Source organism: Stenella coeruleoalba, assembly GCF_951394435.1.
Source record: "Stenella coeruleoalba genome assembly, chromosome: 1".
NCBI lineage: Eukaryota > Metazoa > Chordata > Mammalia > Artiodactyla > Delphinidae > Stenella > Stenella coeruleoalba.
Window position 1 is genome coordinate 108,437,487 of NC_137169.1, and position 21,108 is coordinate 108,458,594.

The 21,108-nt window shown below is 42.2% G+C and overlaps 2 protein-coding genes across 6 annotated transcripts in view; one reads left to right on the plus strand and one right to left on the minus strand.

Moving 5' to 3' along the window:
- The window catches only part of VPS72 (vacuolar protein sorting 72 homolog), a 9,528-nt gene extending 5,313 nt beyond the window's left edge, over positions 1–4,215 (minus strand). The window contains exons 1-3 of the mRNA XM_079942891.1: positions 4,047–4,215; positions 560–712; positions 225–381 (exon numbers count right to left, since the gene is read on the minus strand). Of these exons, the coding sequence (XP_079799017.1) occupies positions 225–381; positions 560–712; positions 4,047–4,163 (427 nt within the window). The 5' untranslated portion in view covers positions 4,164–4,215. The remainder of the gene's footprint in view (positions 1–224; positions 382–559; positions 713–4,046) is intronic.
- A 4,331-nt stretch (positions 4,216–8,546) lies between these two features.
- The window catches only part of PIP5K1A (phosphatidylinositol-4-phosphate 5-kinase type 1 alpha), a 45,763-nt gene continuing 33,201 nt past the window's right edge, over positions 8,547–21,108 (plus strand). For 2 of the 5 annotated variants that reach the window (XM_079932344.1, XM_079932346.1), the window contains exons 1-2: positions 8,631–9,046; positions 17,869–17,907. In XM_079932344.1, coding sequence (XP_079788470.1) covers positions 8,965–9,046; positions 17,869–17,907 — 121 coding nt within the window. In that variant the 5' untranslated portion in view covers positions 8,631–8,964. Of the gene's footprint in view, positions 8,561–8,630; positions 9,047–17,868; positions 17,908–21,108 lie in introns of those variants that run through there. The other 3 variants (XM_079932345.1, XM_079932347.1, XM_079932343.1) reach the window with 2 other exon arrangements.

Consider the following 21,108-nt stretch of genomic DNA (forward strand, 5'->3'; position numbering starts at 1 on the left):
AAAGAACACCCATGTATCCTTTACCAGATCACCTGTTAATATCTTGCCCTATTTGCATTGTGTGTGTGTGTTTTCTGAATAATCTGTGAGTTAAGTTGCACACATCATGGCTCTCTTCCCCTAAATACTCGGTGTATATTTCCTAAGAATAAGAATTGTCCTTACATACCCATAGTACAGTTACCAACTTCAGTAAACTTAACACTAATACAATATTTTATCACCATATTTCAATTTTGTCAGTTGACCCAAACATCCCCACTCACTGTCAGAGCCATCATCCTGTAGTTCTAGTGGAAGCAGTGCCTTCTCTTCTCGGGTCTTCTGAGAGCTACCAGCTGGGGTGCTGACCTTTCGAGGCCTCAAGCTCTTCAGAGGCTCCTGGGGACAGATTGGAATCAGACACCAGGGAAGAGAAGAAATAGAAGAAAGAAGATGAAGACCTTAGGAAGAGAAAACCAGCAGAGTAGGAAATGAGATTGGTGTGGGGACAACTGGGACCTGATGAAAGGGAGACTACAAATGAAGGAAGTCCAAGAAAACCAGGCCTCCCCTGCACCTTATATGCTTTGGTGACTACTCGGCGCTTCCTTCTTGGCTCTTCTGCTTCTCCATCACTGGATGGTTCATCCCCTTCGTCGATGTCAAAGTCAGAGTCCACCTCATCCTCTGTGTCTGACTGGTCTCCTTGATACTCATCATCTCCTGATTCCTGGGGACATAGGGAGATGAGGTTCTCACTGGCATCAGTTGTTAATGCCCCTCCAGGACGAAGAGAATCCCTTTGCTTATTGATAAGGGCTGCCCCACTCTCCTTCCCATCTCAACCTTTCATTTGCCTCAAGCAAGAAGCTTTCCTAGCTGATGGCTCCAGCACCACCCCTTCTAACATTAATTGCTTGCCCTTCTCCTCTAGCACACTGTGTTAAGTGCTGGGGTACAAAAGGATATGGTTTGATCTCTACCTTCAGGGGTCTCATAGTCTAGTAGATGTCACAGCATAATTATAAAAGGAAGTTTTAATACAAGGCAACATATAAACTACCAAAGGCAATAAAATGTTACAGGTGTTCAGAGGAAGGTACACCTGCTCTGAATAGGTGGCCTGGGAAGGTCTAAACTTTAGAGTTTATTCCTTTAGAACAGGGGTTGGCAAACTTTTTCTGTAAAGGGCCAGATTAAAATAGGTAGTGGGCCAGGTTCAGCCAGCAGGTTGTAGTTTACTAAACCCTGCTTTAGACTCTAAAGAATGAAGAGGACTTGAGCCATGGTTTAAAATACTGGTAGTATTTAGATAACCAAGAGGGAAGAAGGAATCATGGGCAGATCAAATGGCAGGAACAAAGATGCAGAAGCAGGAATGTGTATAACATGTTGATAGAATAAGCATTTAGACCTAAGTAAAGCAGGTTTGTCTCTGGCAAGAAGTCTTCCTAGCTGACTGCTTTTGGCTCCAGTACAGCCTCCTTCCAACATTAACTGATTGCCCTAGAGAGATACAAGATTTGAAAAGAAGGTTGCATTCAATCTGTAGAGAAACTTAAATGTCAGGCTAATAAACTTATGACTTTAACTTGCAGGCCAGTGATTCTCAATCCTCTCCCTCTCCTTACTTGTCCCAGCATTGATAATCACTGTTGAAGTAAACTAAAGTTACCGAGAAATATGTCTCATTGCTCAGGTGAGTTGGGACAGAAAAATAGTTGGGTACTACTACTATCTATAATGGGAAGCCACCGAAGATTTGCGGGGAGGGGAAAACTGTATACAAGGGGTGTTTCAGAAAGCTCTGGAGGTGGTCGGATGCGCTGGGGAAGAGAACATGGAGTAGAGCCAAGGCCTGAGGTGATACAAGCTAGGGCTAAAACGTCAGCGACACTGGAAAGGAAAGAGGAAAAAAAAAACAGTTGGGGGCAGGAGAGTTAATTGGGCGGGGCTGCACCTCAAACATGTGGCTTTCTCTTTAATCAATGATGAGATTAATGGGCTAATCTTGGTACACATGGTGCCAAAGTAAGCAAATAACACAGACAGTTGACACTCCAAGCCAGCCAGCCAGCCAGCGTTCAGTCTTGCACTGATGACCATCATTTCCTCCCAACTGATGTCTGTGAAAGACAACCTGGGAACACATTAATCCCCTCAGCACTGACCTGGTATTAAGTCAAATCACCAGAGGGTAGTAGTTCAACCACACATTAGCTTAGTGCCCAATTGAAATGCTTTCACTAAGTTTCGTATTTACTACCATTCCTTTGGCTTTTATCGAGGGTCATTAAGAGACATGACTAGATAAGAGAATGTTTTTACAACATCTACCAAACCCCTGTTACTTTATATATAAGGATACAATTCTCCCTAGGTTTAAAGTTGAATAAGTTTACCTCTCTTGAAGAACTTATATGCTTCCTTCTCACTAAAAAAAGAAATTCAGGATTTGGTTGCCAGGAAAGTCACAGCTAAATTTAATATCAACTGCTATTACCATTTTAGCAGAGGCCCTGGTACAATTACTTCTGATCTGTCTCTATTTTTACTGTTCCTACTTTTTGTTTATATGGTAAGCCTCCTTAGATCGTTTTTGTAAGCATGAAGGGTACATATTAAATAACAACTCGTAAAATGACAGGAATAGGAAAATGGTCTTTGGAGGAGGGATGAGAAGGTTCTATTTTAAACTAATTGGTCAGGGTTGTGTATGATTAATGATTAATAATGATTCCTAATCAGTCACCAAGTCCTGTGGGTTCTATTTCCTTAATTTCTCTTGAACTCTCCTATCCATGTTTCTCCACTCCCACTGCCTCCTTCAAATCATTTTCCTCATTACAGAGTGATCTTTCTAAAGTAAAAATCTGATCATGAAATAATCTTCTCAGTCCTTTGAATGAAGAGCAAAACTCCTTAACATGGTTCACAAGGCCTTACAGGATCTGGCCCATGCCTACTCCCTCTAACTTTTATTCTCCTCATGGTCTGGAGGATGAGAGTAGATGTGTGGGTTCCAGACAAGGATCTCAGTGCCTTTACATATTCTGCCCCACCCCCTCGCTGGACTAACCTTCCTCCTCTCCCTGCTTCCAGTCCTACTGCTCTTCATCCACCCAAGACCTACTTTTCATACTGTCCTCAGCTTAAACATCATGTCCCCCAGGGATGCCCATCCCAAACAACAACTTTGGCTCCCATGTGTTACCACAGCACCCTATATGCTTAACACTTATTTTACTCCTTATCACACAATATTTTAACTGACTGTTAACTCAGCTAATTCCCCCATTGGAGTCTGGAATATGTAAAGATAAAGAGGTGTTTTTAACTCTCTGTTTCCATAGAGCCTGTCACGGTGACTGGCTTGCTCTACGCGCTTAAAACATTTAAAGAATGGATAGATTCAATCAATAAAAATTTAACAAGTGCCAACTCAATCCAGACACTGGACATATACTGTTGAAGAAAACAGACCACCTCTGACCTTACAGAGCTTACAATCTAATGGAAAAGTATAAGCAAATAAGCAAACCAAATCTAATTACAAATTGAAATATGTTTTATGAAGGAAATATACGGGGACACTTTTTAGGACAGTCAAGGAACGGTTATCTAAGACATCTATACAACGAGATCTGAAAGTTGAAAAAGGAGTAGGCTAAGTCCCTCTAATTTTTTTTGAGAGGTTCCTTTCTATACTTCACGTTAATAACCAGGCAGTGGGCCAACGAGTATATACCGCGTGACTACGATGTGCCTGGCATATGCTAGACACGTCAAAAGTGCACTGAGAGACACAACTGGGGAAATACACAGTAGGTTTCAGCCACACTCTGGGGTCCTCCGGACAGCTTCTCCATTCCTGACCCCTCCAACCCCATCCAGGGCTCCCATTCTAGGACTCCAGTTTATCCCCCCATGTCGCCCACCCCATCTCTAGGATCAGCTACCAGGGCTCCTCTCTCTTCCCCGCCCCCTTCTTTGTCCGAGGTTTCTCCCTTCGTCAGGACTCCTTTTAGCTTTCTTCCCTCCCTCTTCCTGGGCCCGGCTCTTACCTCTGTGAAACCCCCATAAGTCGTCTGGTAGAACTCATCTTCCTCCTCTGCCTCCAGGAGCCCAGAAAGTCGGTTCCCCGCGGTCTTCCGGGGGGCCCGGCCCCCAGCCAAGCTCATATCGCCTACACGAACTGCGTTGCCATCAGCAGCTCCTCACCCAGCACCGTTCTCTGGGCTCGGTGCTCGACACCACTACCTGCGGGCGGGCAGCGGAAGCCGGTCGCCTACAGGCAGAAGTAGCAGAGCGTCGAGAGGCTCGTAGTCCCATCCCCTAGGCCTTCTCAAAGCTTCAGCCCCGCCCACTCCTGCGTAGAGACCACCCCAAGCTCCCCGCCCCAGTTCGCGCGCCCATCTGGGCTGTGGAATGACTCCACTCGGAGACACCAGGAGCCCCACTACCCCAAGTACAGAATTTGGGAGTCTAGAAATTTTCATTTAGAAGAGGTCAGTCTCCCTCTGCTCCAGTACGTTTTCCACTCTGCTGTCAGTAGAAACCTTTCTAAAAACGCAGATTTTGTCACTCTTCTGCTCAAAAATCTTTAATGGCTCCCCGTCAACTACAGGATAAAGTACAAAATCCTTGTGGCAGAGTAGTAGTGTGGTTAAGAGCACAGCTTTAGAGCCAGCCAGACCTGAGTTTGCGTTTGAGCTTAAGGTCTTCTAGCTGTGTGACTTTGGACAAGTTGCTTTACCTTGCTGAATTTCAGTTTTCTCATCTGTAAAGTGGGACTAATAATAATACCTACCCTTTAAGGTGGTTGAGAAGTTTAAGAAATGTAATCCTTGTAAACTGCTTAGCACAGTATTTAGTAAGCACATAGATGTTTAGTAGGTGATAATTATTAATTTTTTTGTATTTATTTGGTTGCTCTGGGTCTTAGTTGCGTCAGGCAGCCTCCTTAGTTGCAGCTTGCGGGCTCCTAGTTGCGGCATGTGAACTCTTAGTTGCGGCATGCATGTGGGATCTAGTTCCCTGACCAGGGATCAAGCCCGGGCCCCCTGCATTGAGAGCATGGAGTCTTAACCACTGCGCCACCAGCGAAGTCCCTAGATGATAATTATTCACATGGCATTCAAGGTCCTTCATAATTTAGCCTCTCCCTGCCTTTCATAGCCTCAACTCCTGCCACATCATCCTATTCTAGCATCATTTCCCTGACACCAATTCACTGTCATGCCTCCATGCTTTTCCTTCTCCTTAAAATCTCTTTTCTTTCTTGTCTATCTGGAAAAATTCCAATTCTATACGACAGTGGAGTCTTCTCAACACCGATTCCTCTCTTCCCAGTCACAGCTCCTATAACACTTGGGATCATGCCTCCTAAATCCTCGGGAATAGTTCCAATCTCAAATAGTTTGTGGTATTATCAAGAATGTATCGGTACTTCCCTGGTGGTCCAGTGGCTAAGTCTCCACGCTCCCAATGCAGGGGGCCTGGGGTTCGATCCCTGGTCAGGGAACTAGATACCACATGCCGCAACTAAGAGCCCACACGCGGCAACGAAGATCCTGCGTACCGCAACTAAGACCTGAGGCAGCCAAATAAAATATAAATAAATAAATATTAAAAAAAAGAATGTATCAAAATAACGCCATTCACAGCAGCATGGATGGACCTAGAGATTGTCATATAGAGTGAAGTCAGAAAAAGAAAGACAAATATGGTATAATATCACTTATATGTGGAATCTAGAAAAATGATACAGATGAACTTATTTGCAAAGTAGAAATAGAGTCACAGATGTAGCAAACAAACTTATGGTTACCAAGGAGGGAAGGAGGGAAGTGGGATGAATTGGGAGACTGGGATTGACATATATACACTACTATACATAAAATAGATAACTAATGAGAACCTATGTATAGCACAGGGAACTCTACTCAGTGCTCTGTGGTGACCTAAATGGGAAGGAAATCTAAAAAAGAGTGGATATATGTATGTGTATAACCGATTCACTTTGCTGTACAGCAGAAACTAACACAACATTGTAAAGCAAATATACTCCAGTAAAAATTAATTTAAAAAAAGAGTGTATGGGGCTTCCCTGGTGGCGCAGTGGTTGAGAGTCCGCCTGCCGATGTAGGGGACACGGGTTCGTGCCCTGGTCCAGGAGGATCCCACATGCCGCGGAGCGGCTAGGCCCGTGAGCCATGGCCGCTAAGCCTGTGCTCCGCGACGGGAGAGGCCACAACAGTGAGAGGCCCGCGTACCGCAAAAAAAAAAAAAAGAGTGTATCAACTTCTCTTCCCATTTTTTATTCTGAAAATATGGTTTTCAAAACACAGCATTTGTGCATACTCTGTGATGGCACCTATTATGTTTTATTCTGATCATTTCTGTGTCTGTCTTTGTCATTAGTCTGTGATCTTTTTGAGGCCAGGGACTTTATCTTCATCTGTGTATACCAGGAATTCCCATAGTGCCTAGGATGTAGTTGAGGCTAAATAATGCTAATTCAATGAATGAATGAAATAATGACTAATTGAGTGAATAAGATACCCATCCTCTTACTTTGCCTCTATGTTGACCTAGCCACTCCATTTTGACGTTAGGAACTGTCCTAAGACATGAAGGTCACTTTAGTAAGGCTGTGTGTGTTTGTGTGTGTCTGTGTATACACTATTTCCTTCAAGTCTGTATGTGTGGCTCTATTTTGAGATCACCAGATTGCCACCCCCCTTTCTAAAGGATATATTGGTGAATTCCCTTTTGCATATCCTTGGGGACACCAAGCCAATGTGTCCTGTTCTGCCCCTGCTTCCACACCCTGCCACGTCACCCCAGTACTGCTATGCCAGGAATGTTACTGGGGTAGAGTGGCTCTATGACTCAGAGGCCACGCCAGGGATTGACTGGGAGTGGAGGCAAAGACAAGGTTTTGGGGAAAATATGGAAAACACCCCTAGCCCCACTTTTTGAATTTTGCCCTCATCCATTCATATATTCAGGAGCATGTACTGGGCACTTCTCTGTGCCAGGCACTATTCTAGATGTCTGAGATATAAAAATGGATAAGATGTAATCTTTGCCCTGGAATGTTCACAGTCTTATGAGGGAGACGAACAAGCAAACAGACTGACATAATACAAGGTGGTAGGAGTAATAGTAGCTATTTTCTGGTACGTAAAGGAGAAACAAAAACCCCTAAGAAGCTACAAAACAGGGGTCTCTTCTTTCAGGAGGGCTGAAATCTAATTCATAGATCAAATCCGAGGGAGAAGATCCCCCTGTTGACTTACCGCCTTGGTAAGTCAGGGTTTTATTGGTCTATTTCCAATTTTAAAATCAGAATCATAAAATACTTCAATGTAACACAATCCCACTGCTATGGAATTATAAGTGGTAATACAAGCATTTGAAGTTTGTCTATCTTCAGTACCTAAAGGAAGATGAATAACCCAGCAGGTGGCAGCAGGGAAACAATTATTTTAGATCTTGATGACGCAGGGGGTAGAAGGCAGAGGTAAATGCTTGGAGATATTTTCTGGACGTTCAGGTCCTATGTTCTCTTTCGAAGACCCAGAAGACATCCGGATAGAGGATAACCAGGCCCATGTTGGGGGCTGCAATACCTAGGATTTTTCCTCCATTCCTCTTCATTTATTCATTCCACGAATAATTATTGAGCCCCTACTAAGTACAGACTTACGTCATGGGAGGAGCTGGAGATACAAGGGTGAAACACAGTCCTTGCTCTCTAGCAGCTTACAGTCTGTTCAGAGATAGTCAGGTCTTCATATCCCCAACGGGGTTCATAATCTCCAGGGTATTTTGTTAAAATTGAGCGGGGTTAGTACGAAGACTAGACTAGAATGGGGAATTTCTCTGAGTCTCCATGCCCTTTGGAGCATAGGTAACTGAGAGAGACTAAGGGCCTGGATCACAGGAAGATTGTGTTAGGTTTCTGATCGCCTTCCGTTGCCCTTTTGGACAGCTCTTTATTCCTATCCATTTATCAAATAAATGGACATTATTCGTTCATTTATCAAATATTTACTCAACTCAATCACTGTGCCCAGTATTGCGTTTGAGGCAAAGTGTAGATCTGTTTCGAATGTCATTCAGAGGAAGGCAAGACATGCACGCATGTTAAACTAAATGGTAAACAAGGCAGTAAAGCCGGAAGAATACTTGGTGGAATGTGTTTTGTGATATTCGACTGTTTAACGTCTTTGACTTGACACCGGCGCTTCTATCGGGAGTTCTTCCTGGGCTGTGAACTGAAAGGGTCAGCCCCGCGTACTCAGATCCCCTGCTCAGACTTCGCAACCTAGTCTCTTCAAAGAGTCGAACGTAGATTGACTCACCGAGGCACCGTAGATAGGGGCGCGCCGTCTTCGACCCTTGGATTTGTTAGGGCGCGAGGGACCCGCGTCATGTGACCAGGATCAGCCTCCTGATTGGCTTGATTTCTCTGGGGCCCTCCCTCCTCCCCTATTGGATGGGATGGGCCGCGGAGAAGGTTGGGCGCATGCGCGATGCCTGAATTGCTTTGGCCACCGGGAGTGGAGCGGTGGGGTTGGGCGATAAACTGGCTGTGGCTAGGGAGGAGGGGGAGGGGCCACTCGCTCCGCTGGGACTTCTCACTCTCCACCTTGTTCTTTTAGGTGTGGTTTGGTCCGGACGCGGGGTCCCGGCAGCTGGCTTGAGCTTCCTCTGTTGTGAAGGGGGAAAGTAGCTCCCGCGGAAAGCGGTTAAAGTTGCGGAGAGGGTGCGAGACGAGAGTTCTCCCCCGTGCCCGCCGAATGGTGCGGCCCTGAGTTGGTCCCGGAGCCGGCGCGACGTATCTGAGAGAGGGGGCGGGGAGGCGGCCCGGAGAACGCGGGTTCTGTGAAGAGACGTGGGGAAGATTCGACTCCGAGAAGAGGAAGAGGATTCAAAAGGAGCGAGGCCGCTGAGGGGGAGGGGGCTGCCAAGATGGCGTCGGCCTCCTCTGGGTCGTCGGCGGTTGGGTTTTCATCCGCGGATTCCGGGGTCCCTCCCTGCACCTCGTCTTCAGGTAATCAGGGCGGAGCGTGGGCTGGGGGCTGTTGACAGCTGTGCGATGGGGGGAAGAGCGAGACCCAGGAAGGGCACCTGTAGTTGGGGATGTCCGAGTCGTTGCCGGTAAGGAGGACAGAGGACTAGGCTTTTCTAGCTTTCTGAGCTGGCAGGGGGAGTGTGAGGAAAGGATGGATTTGACTGAGAAAAGGGAAGCTGTCAGGAACATTGGCTGGCTTCGAGGAGACCGGGTTGAGGGCTTTGAAGGAGTAGGGTCAGGAAGGGATGGAGATTGACGGTGGGGGTAGGAAGGCAACAGAAAGGGAACCGAAGGGAGTAGAGAAAAGTAGAGTAAATGGAGGCTTCGTAAGTAGGGAGGAATTACGTAGTGTGAGAGGCAGGTAGAATCCAAGTTAATTGCGGGATTAATTGGATGAAACTGTGGAAGAGAAGCCATGGGACTTAAAAGGTATGGAAGCGTTATGGGACGCTTTCCATTGCTGGGGAGTTAGGGAATTGTGGATTTTGTTGGGGGTGGGAGTTATTGGAGCCGTCTTTTTAGTCACACCTTCCCCTAATGCGTCATTCCTTCTCACTTCGTGCCCCCCGCCCCCAAACACGCGTGCGCTCGCACAGATAAACGTACAATTTTATCAAACATTCTCCTTTGGAGACTCCCATCTCTAGACTGCCCAACTTTGGGAAGGAATGAGAGGTTTTGAAGAAAACCTTAGGAATGTGGGAAATCAGGGCTAAAAGACCCTGAAAACAGATGGAGAAGGCGGAACGGTGGCGTCTCGAATTGCAGTAAAGGTTGAGGGAGGTGATGCTGGGAATTAGGCCTGAGAAGGATGGGGTGGGGGTGGCTCTCAGTGCTGTGGCGAATATTGCATAATAGGAAATGGACTGGAGGAATGATTAGGCACGACATTGGCACTTGGAGAAGGGAGCCAGGGAATATAGCTCAAAGTGGTTAGAAACTATTGAAGATTGAGGAGGGCTGAGAAGCCCACAAGAAAAGCAACAGATTGTGTGTAGGAGGGAAAATGTGTGGTGTTGGGGTTTGTGTGTGTGTGTGTGGGGGGGGGTAGTTTGAGTCAGAAACTGTTGTAGAGCTTCCATCAGAAATGTCTGGGGTTCCACAGTGACTGTTGCCTCTACACTGTGGACGGGAGAGGCTGCCACATGATGGATGCTTTACCTGAGACATTGACATTTCCTTAGGCCTGGGATTGCATCCTTCCCATTTTGAGTTGACTAAATAGAGGGTTCCACCTTTCATATTCCAGTTCAGATGAGCAAATACTTGGTCACAAATATCTTTTTCCAAACTGCAGTTTTATTTATGTACATCTATTTTTAGTTTCTTGAGAGGTGATTTTTACCTTTCTTGTAAAGGATTAGCAGGCCAGAACAACTCATGTTGCATTCTAAATGTGAAGAAGGATAAAGTTAAAATGACAGTGTTTTTAATACAGTAGCTCCTCAATTTAAAGCCTCTTCTCCCGCTCCCCCAGTGCTGAAAGAAGAATGGTTGTGTACAGTCGTTAAGCAGACTTAACTATCAAATCAGGTATTAGAAACCAGGTTGATCTTTTTTTTTTTAATTAATTTATTTTTTATTTTCGGCTGCCTTGGGTCTTTGTTGCTGCGCTCGGGCTTTCTGTAGTTGCGGCCAGCGGGGGCTAGTCTTCGTTGCAGTGCCCGGGCTTCTCATTGCAGTGGCTTCTCTTGTTGCGGAGCACGGGCTCTAGGCGCACGGGCTTCGGTAGTTGTGGCTCCTGGGCTCTAGAGCGCAGACTCAGTAGTTGTGGCACACGGGCTTAGTTGCTTCGCGGCATGTGGGATCTTCCTGGACCAGGGCTCGAACCCTTGTCCCCTGCATTGGCAGGCGGATTCTTAATCACTGCGCCACCAGGGAAGTCCTACTATCTATATAAGATGTCACTATTTGATATTTTTGTATGTTTTTATATTTTCTGCCAGATCCGAGGACTAGCAAGATGTAATTCAGATTGAATAAATGTTTTTTGCTATTGTGTTTTCACCAGAAAATCAAATATCAGATTTTAGTGGACATTACAGCTCCTTGGCTTTACTGTGTTCATATGTGAAGTCAAGATATATAAAAATGGCTAAAAATAAATAGCTTAGATTCCTTTTTTTACTTTCGCTTCTTAACACCGTCCTTTTCTGCTTCTTTGGCAAATACTGAAATGGATTAAGAAATTAAGAAAAATGCTCATAAATATTTCTGAAAACATGGGATTATCTGTGTGCAGATAAGCATTGTTGACTTTTTGTTGTATCTGCATGTTCACTTAGGTTTTGGCTTACTGAATTTAATTTAATAGAATATTTCATTTCAGGGATATGTTTTTGAAGAGGATGTTTGATTCTGATGCAAAAAAAGCTACTGAGAATGTGTTTTATTTGTGATTGGAGGGGAGTGGTGCTCTGTCGGGATGGTACCAGGGGAATTAAGACATTGGCAGGAATAAACAATGGTTTATGATTTCCTAAATTGTTAAAGGCTAGCTTTGTAGAAATTCAAGGTAGGACTGTGTGTGTTTGTGTTTTAATCATCCTAAAACCAAGTTACTGTCCTTAGGTGTTTAGCTGAACTCAAATATTGGTGAAACTGAAATCCTAAAGGCAAGATTCTCTGGCAGTGTTGAAAGTGGATACAAAATAAGAATGTCAGGATTCAGGGACAGATTGATGTTTTAGATAAGTCACTCATAACCTTTGGAGGCTCAAAATCTTTTGGCATTCAAATTAGGAAGGACAGGTAATTTAGAACGGTTGTTCCCTGCCAGTATTAAACCCCTGTCTATATTATTTCACCATTAAGTGAGAGCTGGTCTTTTAAGCTGCTGACAAGTGAAATACAGAAGGTAGAGCAAAGCATTCGCTCTGAGAGATATGTGAGAGATGTCTGAGAGATCTTTTCCCATTGGAGTGATTACCATGTTTGGATTTGTGGGAGGGAGGCAATTATAAATGAATATCAGTTTACAGCAGCCATTATCATGTGCTTGTTCTTAAACTTTGGTTAAGAAAAGGTGATGCAGTTTGCTGTCTGCTGTTGCATGTGTTAAAGGAAATGTATTCCCTCTCTTCCTTTCCCTCCTATCCTCATTATTTGGACAGTGGCACCACTTAAAAAATAAAATCAGCCCTGATAAGGTGCTGTTGACAGTGCGACCATCTGTCACACCAGTGTAGGAGAGCCCCCTGTCTGCAATTTGACTAGTCCATCAAGAGTTTGAAATTCAGCCACTGAGTCCCCTTTTTACCACCAGGAAGGGAGTGAAGAGTTTCTGTTTTGGAGACTTGATTTGAAGTTAGTGGAGGAGTTAAAAAGTAAAGTTAGAGTGTTGAGGTGTCCTTTGCTCCCCTGAAATAAGAGCTGTGTGATAAAATCATGTGTGACTCCCCTAAGAAAAAGCACTTGAAACCTTAGAAGATCATGAACCTATAGCTCCTTTTGCTTCAGACCAGAACATTTCTGAAATTGTCACACATCACCAAATGATTTTATCATGAGCACAAATAAATGATTTGGAGGTAACTTTTACAGCTCCTTTCCTGACTTTCCCTTAACTAGTGAGGGAGACCCTGGAAGACACAGGAGAGAAGATTTTTGCTTGGAACTTTTGTAGTAGAGCCAGTCTTATCAGTCCTTGATTCTGGTGGCTTTGTTCTTCTCAGCAGAGCTCCACAAGTAAATAAATGTATGCTGTAATCTGATAACTCCAAATGGTAGGGGTTTTTTGTCTGTGTTCTTTGGTACAGTGTAGGCCATTTGCAGACTGATCTCTTTCCTTTCAATTCTTCCATACTAGTGAAAAATAAAGCAACTTAAGCCACTTTATTGGAGTGAGAAACTGAAATTTGGAAAGGTAAAGATAGAACAGAATGCCATGTAGGCAGAATATCACCAGGTTCCGTTTTGATTGGTATTTTATAAGTAGGGAGAGATTTTTCTTTTTGCTTTCTCTGCAGAGGGTTTACACCCACCTACCCCCTCCTTTTTTCTTTTGTCCCCTTGGTAGTTTCTGCCGGAAAACTGACATTAGAATGTCATTGTTTTTAATTATCCATTTATTTCTGCCATGGCTGCTCAAGCCCACTGTCAATTATATAGACTTATTAGGTATCCAGTATCTGATATTAATTGGTAATGTGTACTTATAAGTTAGCTTTGAATATCAAAATACATACTATGTTTTGTTTGTTAATTTCTGTGTGCTGTTCTGGTTTGATATAAAACTGTTCTGATTAATAACTTTGCTTAAATATGTGCTAGCTACTAGCTGTTAAATATTTTATCAGTCTATTTTTCTTTGATAATAAATAATGGAAACTATAGCCTGTGAAGTGAACAACAGCGATAACACCAGGCCAAATTCAGAACTGGGGAGAAGGAAAGTGTGTGGGGGTATTTTGTCCTTTAAACTGGATATTTTCTTTCCTAGAATTTTGGGATATTCTTGCTTGACATGAAGAAAGCAAAAAGACCAAAGTTGTCAGTTTCTTCTCTTTCCTTTTTACTGGGTGTATCCTCTTGATCAAGGATACAAGTATGCTTCAGGAAGTATGCTGTTTCTGATAGCTCAACAGAGAGAATTTCTGTTTCTCTGTGTTCCAAACCCCAGCCCATCATTCAGTCTCAAAGAGAGAGTGTTTGGACTGATGGTGTTTCCTAGAGGAAACCCCTTCCTAGTTCATTTCCCCTGTTGCCCTTCACTTCTCCACCCTTTCCTATCAAAAGAGAACATTGTTTAGTTTGTACATATGTGTTGGTTCTGTTTCATTCATATCTCCTATGAGCTTCTGTTGTTTCTTTTACTGTTGTTTTGTTTGAAATGAACTTTTTTCCCTCAACCCCTCCATCTTTTTAAACTTTGTTACTGATCATTTTTCTTTCTCCTCCTGTGAAATTAGTCTGTTTGTTTTTAATGGCTGTATACAATATGTATTAATTTTTAAATATCTGATTCCCAAAAAGTCACCTAATTGTTGGAGTCTGAAGAAGACTGGTAAAAAGAGAGAGAAGGGCAGATTCCTTGTAGGGAGTTCCATATATCTTATTATTTGCCTTGTGTACTAAACTGAGCAATATGGAGTTAACCAAGAATAAGCACTATCCCAAAGGATCAGTAATGTTGATGGGGAGTGGGCAAAGGGAAGTTACAGGAAGAGAATGGGAAGAGGTTTTTTTTTTTTATTTTAAGGATATATAAATAGCTTAGAGTATATTAACTTTTCTGTGCACAGTGTAGGTAAACATCCCTGGTAAACTCCAAGTTGTCATTGACAAGAACCTGTATAAAAGGGATGGCAGAGAAGGAACTTGGCCGTATCTCTTATTTTCTTGCATTAGTATCTGGGAGGTGATTGAAGTGCATTGTTGAGGTAATTTATGCTCGTTATGATATCATTTAAGTTACTTTCTCGGCTCAAATATGTACATTCTAAGCCAGCAATATCCACTGCTTTTTTTCAAGATAGATAGAACCAGGTTTGGAAATAGAATTGGGAGGTGGTGATCTGCCAGAAATCTCAACTGCTTCTTCGCTGTGGGTTGGCTTATCCAGGAGACTCGGGTCTTTTAAAGAAGGACTCAGATTTTTTCACAAATTTCAATCAAAAATTTACTGCTAAGAGATACATATTTGAGGCCTGAGAACCATGAAATTTGGCTTATAGAACTAGAAGCAAAAATTACCACTAGGGCTTCCCTGGTAGTGCAGTGGTTATGAATCGCCCTCTAGTGCAGGGGACCCGGGTTCTAGCCCTGGTCCGGGAAGATCCCACATGCCACGGAGCAACTAAGCCCGTGCGCCACAACTACTGAGCCTGCGCTCTAGAGCCCGCGAGCCCCAACTACTGGGCCTGCGTGCCATAACTACTGAAGCCTGTGCACCTAGAGCCCGTGCTCTGCAACAAGCACTGCAATGCGAAGCCCACACACCACAATGAACAGTAGCCCACACAGTAGCACCACAACTAGAGAAAGCCCGCATGCAGCAACGAAGACCCAACGCAGCCAAAAATAAATAAATTAAAAAAAAATTATCACTAGAGGGAAGTGTAGAGATACTTTAATTTAACACTCTCATTTTACAAATTAGGAAAGTGAGATTCAAAGACATTGTTAATAGTGGCAAAGACTTTTCATAAAGTCTGTATGTTGTCAAGATGGGTCTTAATAAATTAGCAGCTCATTCCTTGCTACTTACTTAGTTGGCTCTTAGCTGACCAGGTTGGCTCTCAGCTGACCCCAGGACTGGTAGATCAAACTGCTTTTGAGCTTTTGTTTCTAAGAGCATCCTTGCCTTTCTCATTTTTTCTAGAAGATCCTTAGGAAAAACTGACACCTGCTAGGAAACAAAATTTAGCTCTTCTCTAAGATGTGGCTTGGTTTTCTTAATTGGCTTGGTTTAGTTCTTATTGAGGGCATAGTAATAGTGCCTTTTTAAAATTTCCTTTTAACACTATCTCTTAGAGCTTTGTGCTCAGCAGTACTTCTCATTAGGTAGGCTGACACGTCAGACATATTTGTGAGTATTTTCATTTGGATAACATATTATGCCTCCTACATGCAGTGGTATAATTAAAATTCAGTATTTCAAGTTAAAGAGGACCAGAGAGCTTGTTTGAGATAGTCCAGCAAACAACTGGGCTGATGGCTTTTGTTTTTTTGTGCAGGTTTTTGCTTTTGCTCTTTTTTTTTTCTTTTGAAATCTCTGGCTCTCAATATTATCAAACAAGAGACCCTCTAAGAATTAGCATTTTGCTTCCAAAAAGCCTGCTTGTCTCTTTCTGCTTTATGTAGGAATTACTGACACATTTTTGTAGTAGTATTCGTAGGTCTCTGGAATTGCTTCTCTATGACCTGTTCGGGCAAAACTCGTCTGAGCAATGCACATCCGGCCAACTTCTAGCCTCCCGAAATTATATGAGTACTTCAAACATTGAAGTCAGTCACAGACTGCCTCTTAGTTTCTCATCTGGTAGATGATGTCATCTCATCTCCGTCGGAAATGCTTCTGCTCTGAAAGCACTGGGAGAGGCTCTGGTATTAAGGCCAACTCTGTTTTGTTCCACACACTGAGAGCAGGGCGGGGGAGGGGAACAACAACTCATATTTTGGAGCTATTTACTGTCTGAAAATATCTTTGTTTCAATTATCTCCTCTTTTAAGGCCTTGGGTACCTTTTTCATCACAAACACAATTTAGGGTGGGGCCAAGGACAAAAATGGAGTGCTTCCTTGAGACCAGTACAGAGTTACTCAGAAAAATTTTCTGTGACATGGTATGATGATTCAACTTTGTATTTTAGCAGGAATTGATTGGGTTGTTTCCACTTAGGCACTTGACTTGGCTAGTTCAGCTGTTGTGAAATTACTTAGTAACATTAAAGATTTCTCAGCTAATTTTCATAATTTTGAGGCTCGATCTTTATTTTTCAAGTATCCAGGAGATCTGCTGAAATTAGGTATACATGTTTTATAGGAGAAAATTGATATTCTGAAGGATATGAAAGGTAAATTCTTCAGAGAGAACCTCTTATCCTATGTGCTGATATAGGTTTGTTTCAGGTTGTATAGGCATCTCAAAGTAATAATTAATAAAGAATGGGAGGGAGTGTATAGGAGTCATGCTTATTTGTGGCTTGGAATTGTCAGCAGCTTTCTAGACATCTTTTCACATTTTTCCTCTATCTCTGCAGCATCATAATATGTTGTAATGAGCTTGAGTTAATGTGTGGGGAGGGGATTGATGGTGGTATGTGTGGGACTGTTGAGCACTAGTTTACTGGGAAAAATGGTTATAAAACAAAGATAATAAAGCCATTCCCGTGTATCTCTTTCCTTTAATTGTTCAATTATCTAATTATTTGTTACAGAAAATTTATATAGATAAGGAAAAATAGAAACTTAAACTTACAATATCAACTTAATCCCACTATCCAGTATAGTCGTATTTTAACATTCTGGTATATAATCTTTTGGACGTTTTCTATGTATATAAATACATGTGACTTTATAGGTAAGTGTTTTAGAAAAATATTGCATTATGTAATTTTTTACCTTTTTCCATTCAGCAATTTATTGTGACATCCTATCCATAAAAATAATGGATTTTATCCTACACATAAAAATAATGGTTGTATACTAGTCCATTTTATGACTGCACTACAACTTATGTCACCTATATTGTTCATTTAGATTCTTTCCCATTATATCTACCCAATTATAGTTATTATGTACAATGCTACAATAAATATCTTTGTATATATGTCTTTGTCCACTTGACTATTTCCTTAGGATAAATTCTCACTTCTGGGACAAATGGTACATATTTGTTTTTAAGGCTTTTTGCTAGATATTACCAAATTGCCCTCACAAGTGGAAGACCGTCAAATAAAATGTATACACAGTCTTTTTTAAAAGGATAGAAGCCTGCATGCAAGGAGCTTTATACCTGAAATTTTTTGGCCTATCTGAAATCACTCCAGTGTGAAATTGTTTGGGTTGCAAGTTTTGTGATCACTCCTGGAATTTTTCTTTTTTTTTTTTTCCCTGGAATTTTTCTGCCTGAGCTTCTCCTTCTGTCTTTTTTTTTTGACATTTACCTAGAACTGCAGAAAATCATCTAACATTTCCCAGTATGGTACTGGGGGTCATCAGGTCAGGTCCTGTTAATAATTTTAAACTTTAGCATTGTTGTGTGTTTTTTGTTTGTTTGTTTTTTTAATGTGCTTATTCTGCTGTTAAGCAGGTAGAACCCCAGAAGTAAGTGATAATTTTCTGTTTTTCCTCGTTTAGGTTTCAACTTTCTGTGCTGTGGGGTCAACCGTAAGAGAGGTAGAACTGATGTGTATTTGTGCTGAAGAAGCATGAGTCCTTGTAGTTACTAGCAGCCAACTCCTCTTCCCCATAACAATTGCAGACTTTTTTTTAGTAGTAGTGCATGGCCTTCTGAGAAGGCTGTGGATGTCCTGCAAGCATTATTTCACTTTAGCTCCCATTTCCCTCTGTCCTCTCCAAAAAAGATGCTGTCTTAACCCAGAAACTTCTTTTCTCACAGTTCCACAGTATGAAATGAATCCGTTCACTATCTTTTGTCTCCCTCAAAGTCTTCCCATAACTCCATTTCCTTTTGTTTCAGTAAATGAGTCTCTTTTTCTTTTCCCTTTCTGTTGTACCTCTTATTTCCCCTGACCCTTCCCATCCTGTAGATGGGGTTTCATAATTCACAATGGTAGTAGTAATAATCGCTAGTATTTATAGAGCATTTATTACATGTTAGGTGCTATACAGGACTTATTTAATTCTCATAACAACCCTATGAAATACATGTTATTATATGTCCATTTTATGGATGAGGTAACCAAGGCCTAGAGCATTTTAACCAACTTGTCCAAAGTTACCTAATTAGTAAATGGTAGATCTAGTATTCAAATCTAGCCAACCTAGGTGTTCTGATTTCAGAGCCCACATTCCTACCCACTATACCTTATTGCTCTCTCACTAATCTGAAAGGCTGTTTGTGAACTAACTTGACTTTAAACCAGGTTAAATATTTGTTGTTCAACAAAAGAATAGTGCAGAAGGGAACTTCCCCTTCTGACTTTAGCTGTCCTAAAAAAGCAACAAAATTCTGAGCTCGTCCATGCATAATATGTGGAGTTATTTTTTTTAATTAATTAATTTATTTATTTTTGCTGTGTTGGGTCTTCGTTTCTGTGTGTGGGGTTTCTCTAGTTGTGGCAAGCGGGGGCCACTCTTCATCGCGGTGCGCGGGCCTCTCACTATCGCGACCTCTCTTGTTGCGGAGCACAGGCTCCAGACGCGCAGGCTCAGTAATTGTGGCTCACGGGCCTAGTTGCTCCACGGTATATGGGATCCTCCCAGACCAGGGCTCGAACCCGTGTCCCCTGCATTGGCAGGCAGATTCTCAACCACTGCGCCACCAGGGATGCCCTATGTGGAGTTATTGATCATACTTTAAGAAAATATTTTAGAAGTTAAATATGTGGATTTTTGCCAAGGATTGGTGACTGATTCTGCAGTCAATTCCAAGATCACTGAAACAGGAGTGCCCATCAGATGCCCTCTTTTTGTCGTTGCAAATTCAATGATCGTAACCCTTATGCTTTTCATCAGAGCAAGACATGGTTCCACTTACACCAAAAAGAAAACTCCAATCTGAGATGAATTAAAAACTTTTTCTCTCTCTCTCTGCTAAAGTTGTTCATGTCTTATTACAAAGACAAAAAGATACTTTCTACTGCTAGTGAGGACCTTAACATCTGTGAAACTGCTCTTTCAAGTATCAGACTTGAAAGATAGCTTCTGCTCCTCTAGAATACTGGCATTGTCTGATTCAGAACAAGGATAATCTCACTAAAAGAAATGAAAGATACTTTCCTACTGTTTTTGCCAGTGACATTGATGACTGTTGCTGGAGGAAGAGTGTTGTTATTCATTTCATTGAGAGGAACTGAAGGAGGAGGTCTCTGCTCTTAATCCTCTTATCAGTGAAAATGGAAGGGAAGGGAATACCTCAAGGGAAGAAAATATATGTTCATGTTGTCCATTAGCAATTCTGAGATTTATTTAGTTTGTAAAAGTATTCTAGTTCCCTTGGTTTCTTGTCCTACCTAGACTCCAAGTGGCCAGGAAATTGTAAACAAAAGATAGATTAGAAGAAAGAGAGTTGAACTGGGGCTTAGGAATATGGATTCCAGTTCTGGCTCTGTCACTGCCTTTGCTCTGTGATTTTGAGCACATCCCTTATGCTCTGTACTTTTACTTATAAATAAGATTAGATTAAAATCTCAAAGGCCCTTGCTGAATGGTTTTTTTTCTTAATATAAATTGTTATTGATTTGTTTGCTTGAAAATGGGCAAGTAGGTTCATATGTGGCTGAAGGAACTAAGTTCTCAACTTGTTCTATTTAAAAATCAACTTTCATTTAATGTCTATAAATTTCAGCCAGATTGAACCTGCTTTGGTCAGAATTTTTTAAAAATTCCCAAAGTGAGTACACCCTTGCTCCTCTAGGTCTTTTATTTATTAATACTTTTGGTGAACAACAAGCCAGTCTTTTTTTAGTAAATATGTAATTGAGTACAGTTTTGTACCTTGATCCTTGGTAATGTCCTCTAGGTCTTTTACATTTCCATCTTTCTGCAGAAGAACTAGGACTTGAAATCACCATGGTTGGTTCTATATCATCTATTGAGCCACTCAGAATTAAGTTATTTGAACCATTATTTTTCTGATGCAGCCTATTTGTCATGGCTTTATTTTTTGCTTCCAGTAGAGCAACATTAGCTGGTTGTTTAGAATGCTTCTTGGTCTAGGGCCTGTTAATAAGTAGGAGTTACATAGTCATGAAGGAAACAAACTATGGAAACGTTTTTCCCTGAGGAAGAGGAAATTTAACATTGGAACTCTGCCCTATACTCAGTTTCCCCACCCAAAAAGAGGATGATACATATGGATCGTGGATATGGGGATTATAAGATGATAGTGTATACTTATCAGAGATTTTTCACACAGGTGCTAGAAAACAAACTTTCTGTTGAATAACATTCTAGTCTTATCCATAAGGATAAATCTCGTTCTCCTTAAACATTGGCTGGATGGCATTGCTAAGCCGGGTGTTGCCATGCTGAGTTGGTATTCTTTTCTTTTCTCTCTTTTTTTCCCTCACTTTTCCTCCCCCCTCCGTCCACCTCCCCCCTCTTCCTCCATTTCTGCTCCTCCTCTTCCTTCTGAAGAGAGCTTGATTAGGAGATGAACAGGTACAGTGCTGGTGACTCTTCAGTCTCAGTAGGCAGTTTCTCATTGGCAGAGCCTTGGGCCAAATGGTCAAGCCTTAGCAGATGGTACCTGGTTCCCTGAAATATCACTGCTCTTCATTGGGTTTCTTCTGGACCAAGCTGGGTGTTACAGCAACATTGATAAAATTCTCCAGTTATTTTTCTATTCCTGTCCATTCTTCTCTGGGAGGTTGGAGCTCTGACCTGTGCCCTAGGGGCAAAACTTCAGACAAG